At 47.0% G+C, this 8,593-nt stretch overlaps 1 protein-coding gene across 2 annotated transcripts in view; it reads left to right on the top strand.

Moving 5' to 3' along the window:
• BRPF3 (bromodomain and PHD finger containing 3) overlaps positions 1–6,085 on the top strand; it is a 20,755-nt gene extending 14,670 nt beyond the window's left edge. For both annotated transcript variants that reach the window (XM_026864349.1, XM_026864348.1), the window contains exons 10-12: positions 421–518; positions 2,547–2,701; positions 5,377–6,085. In XM_026864349.1, coding sequence (XP_026720150.1) covers positions 421–518; positions 2,547–2,701; positions 5,377–5,560 — 437 coding nt within the window. In that variant the 3' untranslated portion in view covers positions 5,561–6,085. The remainder of the gene's footprint in view (positions 1–420; positions 519–2,546; positions 2,702–5,376) is intronic.
• The last annotated feature ends 2,508 nt before the right edge of the window (positions 6,086–8,593 follow it).

Raw genomic sequence — 8,593 nt, 5'->3', positions numbered from 1 at the left:
TGTCTTACTGCCTCATTTTTTATCACTTACACCCAAGGCATATAGGTACAAATAAGTGGCTTTCCATTTTGCTCTAGATCTCAAGAGAAATGGTTTGGATTCATGCATATGTACACATAGTAATGATTAAACGTGTGCTCTTCTGTGACAAATAGCTGAACAGTAGATATTATAAAAAAAAAAAAGAAAAAGGTGAAATTCCAGCTTTCTGCTTGCTCTAGAAGCAAATAGTTTACAAAATAAAACCAGAAATACTGTCGGTATTTTTTAAGTACAACAGCAGTTCATCTGTTTTAGCTGATTGCTGCTGAGAGAATGCTGGCCGTCACGCCTGGGTGAGATGACAATGTGGTTTCTTGTGTTATCATAACCCCCTGGCCAGTAATTGCCCTCCTAAGCCATGTCTCCTCTGTCCCTTAGGCAGGACTCTCCTGATGTCCTTTGAGAGTCAGGCTGAGCTGGAGCCCTTGGAGCTTGTGTGGGCCAAGTGCCGTGGCTATCCCTCCTACCCCGCCTTGGTAAGTGCCTCTTGTTCTCTGTCCCCGCAGCACAGGTAGCCCAGGACACGGTGCCAGCGTGCAGCATAATCAGACAGAAAAGGAAAACTTCCCAAAATCATGCAACGTGCTCTTTTTCTTTTTTTCTTTCCTCTTTGCTCATTCTTTCAGAGCGTGGCAGAGGATTCATAAAACATTGGTCTCTCAGTGCCAGGGATAGGAGGAGATCTTTCCTCTCTCCTATTCACTCTGCAACTATGGGGAAAGTAATCAGAATTATTGGTGTGAGAAGACCTAAATTTTATAAAGGCAGATATTGGTGTCTAACTGCCCACATACTTTCCTGCATAGTGAGTACAGCTCCACGTGTAGGTGCCCAGCTGGCTTTGTGATGTGTATATCCTCTTGCAATAACTGTATGTTTACTGCATATGGTATGCGAATAGGAGAATATCCACATGTGTTTTCACCTAGTCCTTGGAACGATATTTCCTTAATATTTCTCTGGTTTTTGGGTATTGAAATCCATAAACCTGGCTTCAGTGAGCACCATATTCGGTTCCAAGGCAAGACACGACACGCAGCTGTTGCTAGGAAGTGCCAGCACCACTGCAGGCTTTTAAGCATTTGTTAAGTTATCAACAGAGATTGCTGAAGTAAGGATGTATGTAAGAACATGAGATGGGATGACTATGTTTTGTTGTTTCTGCTACTTTTAAATATATCCCTTGAGACGTGGCTCTTCCTGCCATCTCTGCTCCATGTAATTTCTGCGTGGCTGCAGCCATCCCCTTAAGTACCTTTATGGTTGGGATCACTGAGACAGCCAGTGCCTGTGACTGCTGACAGATCGTAGGGGGTGAAAGCAAGTGTAGTCATCACGGAAACTATACAGGTCTCTACATCCAAACTGTGAAACCGGGCGTAAGCTGACACAGCGTGTGTGCCTGGCCGTGGCTGAGCACACGGATGCCATCAGAAAGGGCAGGTTCTGCTGAGTGACCCTCATCCAGAGGAGGGAACAGCCATGGATCTGCTAGCCATGTTGGCCAACCAAAACATTTTTAGATCTTTGTGTGGCTACAGCCAAAGTTAAACCGTGCTTTAGCACAGCTTTAAACACTGAGATTGCCCCCCCCCAAAAAAGACAATTTTTTGGTAGCAATCTGTTGCAGTTGTAAAGTGTCTTAATAAATTCCCACAGCTGGCCAATGTCAAAGCCAAGCTGCTTTTTCAAGCCCTTGGGAGACCTAGCGCTGAGGGGTCTGGTGGAGTCGAGAATGGTCAGTGTGAGGTTAATGGTTGGACTGGAGGAGCTTCAAGGTCTTTTCCAACTGAGATGATTCTTGATTCTGTGAAATCAGGAGGCAAAGAAGAGTAGACCAAGTACTGCGTCCACCCTTTGCTGTTTCGTTCTCTGATCACACAGCACACAAGTTGGACGCTGACATTTCTGCTTTATATGGGGAGAATCGATGCATCTGTTGTTACTTCTCCCCAAAATGACTGTGTTCCCCTAGCCTGACAAAGCTGGCACTGCTTGTCAACTCTCAAAATCTTGGGCTGGATTCTGATCTGATAGCAGTATAAATACTGCTGGAGTCAAGTGAATTGCACCAGAGCGGAGCTGTTGTGAAATCACATTTTGCCTGCTGAGTACAGCAGTGGTGTGACATTTATTGTATGAGTTTGGAGGGAGGGAGAGAAATCCTCTGCTGAACACAACAATACTGAGTTTGCACTAAATTACCAATTAGTGTAAATGCACCTACGTCCACACAGAACCACATACTTACATTCTTTCCCTTTTTTAAGATCAAGTGCTTGGATTTTGGACTGGCTGGCTTCCCTTCCACAGGGGAAGCCCTGAGCACAGGAAAGTTCTTTAAAAGAGCTGCTGAGACAAACAAGCAGTTTTGCTTATCCATCCTAAGTAGATTTTAATTGTCTGGCTTGGATAGACTGAAAGAACAGGGAAAAAAAAAAAAAAGCATTCTCTACAGTACTTGAAGGGTTTTGTGCTTAAAAATCCTTTCTCTGTGTCACTAGATAATCGATCCCAAGATGCCACGTGAAGGTTTGCTCCACAATGGAGTCCCCATCCCGGTCCCACCCATGGATGTGTTGAAGTTGGGGGAGCAGAGGCAGACGGAGGCAGGAGAAAAGCTCTTCCTCGTCCTTTTCTTTGACAACAAGAGAACCTGGTGAGTGTGTGCAGGCAGGTGGGGGCCTGTCGGGAGTGCTGTGGCAGAGAGGGAAGATTTAACGTGGTCTTTGGTATGTGGGAGCGAACAAGGATTATGATGATGATGATGTTCCATGTAAATTGGAGAATTTAAACATGCAGCAGTCAAGAAGAGTCTAAATAAGGAAGCCAGCCTGCTTTTCCTGGCCCAAGAGCACAACATCTGCCTGCTCCACTTCCATGGTGAACAGCCCAGCATCCTTCACCCAGGAGTCACATCACCACAAAAAATACTGAGGCACATGAAGAGCCAATTTAATAGTCAAAATCTGCAGCAAATTAGAGCGTTAGACTTTAAAACACCAGCAGACTGAGCAGCCAGTTCTGCTGCTGCGCAAAAGATTTGCCAAAAATCTCCAGGGTAACATTTTCAAAATGCTGAGTTTATTCCATATTTAGACTTGCCTGATTTTTTGGAGGTGCCGAGTACCTGCAGTTTTCAAATCAAGGGGTTTGTTTAAGATAGAAAACGTAGGTGTAAGCACCTGGTTCAGGGCAAGTGAAATATCTCAAGGCCTTTTACTGTTCTGTCTCAGACAGGCTGAATCTGCTGATTTTAGTATCGGTGGCTGACCGTGCTCACATGGTAACCATAACCCAGCCAGATATAATAAACCACAAAGCAGTGAAGTGCCTTAAAATAAGCAATAAGGCTTTGAAATCTGTATATGAATACCAGGAAACTTGTAAAATTGGAGAACTGTGCTGGAAGAGGTGAGTCCCTGCAATGAGGCAGCAGCTGCACGCTGACCCCGTGGGATTATTTAACCAGAAAATGCTACGTGGGAACAGGAACCAAACAGATAAATTGTCACACAGGAGACAGTACCTGTGTGCAGCTGGGATCACAGATCCAGAGGGTTTATACCGCAGAGAAAGAGGGTGCTGGGCTGTTGGGGTGCACACGGGAATGGAGGAGAGAATGGGCTTGCTTCTGCTGCTGTTGCCTCTATAAAGTAAGACACTAAGTTTAAAAAGGAGCCTTGTGTTACCTCGATGGCATTTCTCCTCCTTAGTCTCCCCGAGAAGGTCTTTGCTGGCGTCCCTGGGAGATGAGGGAAGGGCAAGGGGCTGGAGGAAGGAGGTGAATGTTGCCCAGAGGCTGCGTCACACAGCTGGAGGGAAGGTGCATCACAGGGAGAGAGCAGAGCCAAGCACGCAGCGGGGTAAAGCAGCAAGCGGGAGGGTTTCTCCCTGCATTTTGGGGCTGCTGCCGTGTTTTATGCAGTCTGAAGAGAGGGAGGCAAGGTGCAAGACAGGCAAAGGAAAAGCATGTGCAGTCTTCTTGGGAATCTGAGGCTGGGATCACGTTTGCATCACTTGATGAGTATTTGTGTCCTCTGGAGAAAAGAGGTGCCGAGGGATGCCCTCCTGGGGCTTTTTATTAGTACACTGCATTGTTTCACTGTCCCTGGTTACCAGAACCACTTGATACAGGGCATGCTCTTCAAAGAGGCACTAATGATTTTTAGCAGATCGATGGCAGTGCCGTGCTTCCTGTTGCTGTAATCATCCATTTTGAAAAATTAAATCCAAACTTGTAATTGAAACTGCCTTCCCAATAAAAATCAGCATTTCCTTGGCTTTGCCCTGCTTTTGTTGGAGTCAAGCTCTGGTGGATGTTCACACTCTCAAGTGGCCACTTAGAGCCTTGTTTGCAGTTTGTCTGAAGTTAAGGCATCTCAGGAGAGTCCTAAAAACCTCTTATAGTGACAAATCCAAATTCTGCTGACTTCAGTGATGCTGCAGAAAGACTGAAAACTGCTCCTTTATCTTTGTGTGAAGCTAAGCTGAGCTGCCCTGGGTTGCCCATGTTGTCTGGCTGGGAGATGCATTGAACTGTGCTGGCAGTGCTGAGGCTGGACTCCCAGGGAGGGGCTGGACTTTGGCAGGAAGGATGGATGGCATGTTTCTGAGTGTGCTGGTTAACCTGGGCTCATGACTGCCCAATAAAAACTTGCTGTAGACAAGGCATTTGCAGTTTAAGTCATCGGTTGGTTGGGGTCAACCTGGGCTTGGGACATGTCTACTGGAAGTTGCCTGTTTCTGGATGATACTCAGGTGTCCCCACCTAAACCCTGATGCTTACAGCCTCTTGGAAGAAGGCAGAGCTTTCTAGGGGATAAAAACTTACTTTTCACTATGTGGTAGCTACTCTGTGGAACAGAGGAATTTCCAAGGTTCCCCTGGAGCTCCAAGGGACCTTGAGTAAGGACTCTGAGGAGAGAGAAAACTGTGCTCGTGCAGGAAGGCTTTTTGGCTACAGGTGGTTCTTCCATGTCCAATGCAAGCAGTTAAACATTTGTAGCATCGTTGTGGGGTGTTAATTATGAACAAAAAGGTCACACATAGCTGCTCCTGGGGAGGAAGTGACCGATTGCTGCTGAGATACATGGGGAATGCCTGAGGAGCTGGAGTACTTGGCCATGTCTTGGAAACTTTCGGGACAAACTCCTTGTCCTGTAGCAGCCGTGCAGTGGGTGCAAGAGCCAGGCACGTCAGAGCAGTCACCTCCTCCAGATGGCTCAGGCGTAGCGTTGCAAAGGCAAGAGGCCCCCAGGTGTTTGCTCTTCTTTCCCCATTTCCCCACTCGATTCCCTCGGTGACGGGGCTTTTCCCTCTCCTTTATTGCAGGCAGTGGCTTCCACGTGACAAAGTCTATCCCCTCGGCGTGGACGACACAGTGGACAAGTTAAAAATGATGGAAGGACGAAAAACCAGCATCCGCAAGTCCGTGCAAGTGGCGTACGACCGAGCCATGATTCACATGAGCCGTGTGCGGGGAGATCATCCCTTTGTTACTTCCAATTATCTGTAAGGGGTCGGGGTGGCTGGTCCTCCTTTTCCTCCAGACCCCGCGCTCGCTGCGTCGGCAGAGCGGATCGTCCCGTGCGCTGACCGGCCGGGGGATGCCCTTCCCAGCAGCTGTCAGTGCTCCTCGAAGTACCCTGAAATGTGCCAAAAAAATAAGCCTGTCCAGCTTCTTTCTGAATGTGTCTCGCTGAAGAGCTGGCAGGAGATGAGATGTATAGTCTACAGGGCCCAGGAGTAAGGGAGTCAGGGAAAGCTGCCAGGTGGCGGGAGCCAAGGTGAGCTGGTGCAGCGAGCGGAGCGCAGCACTCGGATGGTCGGACCTCACGCACCCTCCCTCGCCCCTGCCTCCCCCCTGCCACTGGGGTTAAATCATCAGCCAGCCCTGAGAAATTCCTGGGAACCCGCCACCACTGTCACCAAACCCGGATCCTTTACGGAAATCCCAACTGGACTTTCTTGTGCCAAATTTACCCTAACCGTCATTGGCCTTTTCATTTTTTTAAATGACATTGATTGTCCCATCACATTTTTTAAAAAGAAAAAGAAAAAATCGTAGCTGGGAGTTGGCGTTACGATTTTCCTGCCTATGTACGTAGTGTTCTTATGTTGGATTTCTCTCATTGCATTTAGAAAAGCTTGAGATATTTTGGTAACCTTCCCCTCTGCTGCACACTTACATGCACAGATGCACAGAGCTTTAAATATGAAAAGCAAATTACCTGATTTTTTGTGTGTGTGTGTGTGTGTGTGTGTGTGTCCCCTAGAAATTTATTTGGTAGTTTCACATTTAAATTCTGATTTCTGTGACTGTGCTTGTTCCGGTAACATTTCATATCATGGTTTAGTACAGTGCTGAGTGTAAGCAAAGAGAACTTCCTTTTTTTAAGAAGCAAAACTAATTTTGGAGGTGTCTAATGAGCTGGAGCAGCTTTGCAGGCACTGAGGTTGATCAGGGTTGGAGGGAGATACATCTTTTGTGTTGGTTTATGCACACTTGGTGTAAGGCTCCTCTTCCTTTACTTCCCTTTTTTCTGTCTCTCTGACGTTTTCCTCTGGCTCGGTTTGGGTTAAAACCAAGCACTAACTAGAGCACACGACCATTTTGCCTTTCGCCTTCTCCCGCACACCCGTGTCCTTTCCCTGGTGTGTGGGGCTCCAGCATTGTCATCCATGAAAACCCAAGTCAACCCAGCTCTGCAGACAATCCCTGTTTTTTTGGGGTTTGCATTGCAAAAACGGGGGCAACTGATGTTTGGAAACTTGATGACAAAACCTTTTCTATTAGCCAAGGACTTTATGATTTCTCTGATCTCTTCTGTTGTGTATCCCTTTTTGCTTTCCCATTTTAAGAACCAAAGGTGAAGAGCAAGATTGTAGATTGAATATCATCATTTCGCTTTTTAACTCAATATTTTTTTATTATTTTAACTTTTTCATATTGAAGAGAATGTGGGGTCAAAATAATAATAAATAATAATTAATAATAATAATGAATAGTAGGGAGTAATCACTGCCATTTCTACTTGGTCTACTTTTTTAAAATACCACTTCTTATACATTGGGACATGGAACCACACTTTAAGGAAGATTCCTGTAACATATAGAGATGGGGCATAGGATTTTGTAATAATAATTATAATAATTATAATAAAGCCTATGGAGTGTGGCTAGGGAAGGATTGTTGTGTATATAGTTGTAAAATATTGTTCTAAATTATTTAGACCTATTGTCACCATTCTTGAAGTCCTCAGTTGTGTTGCTGGGTCTTTTATATGCACACAGTGTAATTTATTTAAAGGAACATACACTTTTCCAGGTGGTAGCTCAGCTGTGGACTCGTGACCTGTGTATATGTTTGAAGATCTTGGGATTTGGGGTTTTTTTGGGGGGGTTTGTTTTGTTTGTTTTTTAAATGACATTTTAGAATTTGAATTGGCTGATATCCTGCTGTTGCTACGGGACCTAAACGTTACTGTCAGTCTGCTGTAAAGCACAGATCGCTCTATTTATTGTAGAAAGTGAGTTTATTTGCTTTCTAGAATTGTTTATATCAGATGGTATAAGAGAGGTAATAAGAAAATCTATGCTTGTAAAGAAAAAAAATGCTAATTTTACCTACTATAATCTGACTGTCTGAGACTATATTTTCTCTCTGAGAAATAAATGTTCTAATGTATAAAAAAAAACCCCTTCTCCATCCTTGCTAGTGTTGTCCTGAGGTCCAGGACTTGCCGTGAGGGTTTTTATTCATCCCAGTGGTCCCAGATGCAGGTGTAAAGCCTTTGCAAAGAGCAGTGGTAGGGAAGGGACATGTGGAGGCATTTCTTGTCCTTGCCCTGAACATCTCCCAGAGGTGAGTTTGTTCCCAGGGTGGTGGGTAGCAGAGTTGGGTGCTGCAGGATGGGATCCCACCCGGCACCGTGCATTGGCCGGGCGATGGCTGAGAGCCCCAGAGGGATGGGAATTGGGAAGCTGGGGCTTGAATCCTGACTCCTGGTGACACTGCTGGCCCTTGGTGGGCCTGGGGGCTCCTGCAGTGCTGGCCCACGGGCATGGGACTCGCCCACAGATGGGGACAGGAGCCAGCAGGGCCGCACTCTGCAGCCGGTCCGGTCCCTGGCTGCTGGCTGGGGAGGGTTCTGCGCCTGAGCAAGGCTCTTGCGTTGTCTCTCTTCCCTAAGATGTCTTTTCCCTCCTTGCTCAGGTTTGTGGTGCATCCTCGGGGCCTGGCGCTGGCTCCTTGGCTCCAGAGACTCATCCCCCCTCTCTGCCCCCTCCTGGCAGGGAGTTGCAGAGGGCCAGGAGGTCTCCCCTCAGCCTCCTCTTCTCCAGACTGAACCCCCCAGTTCCCCCAGCCGCTCCCCAGCAGACCTGTGCTCCAGACCCTGCCCCAGCTCCGTTGCCCTTCTCTGGCCACGCTCGAGTCATTCAATGGCCTTTTTGGGGTGAGGGGCCCAAAACTGAACCCACTCATCGAGGGGCGGCCTCCCCAGTGCCGAGCCCAGGGCTCAGATCCCTTCCCTGTCCCTGCTGGCCA

This window comes from Athene cunicularia (genome assembly GCF_003259725.1).
Source record: "Athene cunicularia isolate RWA chromosome 26 unlocalized genomic scaffold, athCun1 chr26_part2, whole genome shotgun sequence".
NCBI classification, from domain to species: domain Eukaryota; kingdom Metazoa; phylum Chordata; class Aves; order Strigiformes; family Strigidae; genus Athene; species Athene cunicularia.
This window is presented reverse-complemented; position numbering and strand designations above follow the sequence as displayed.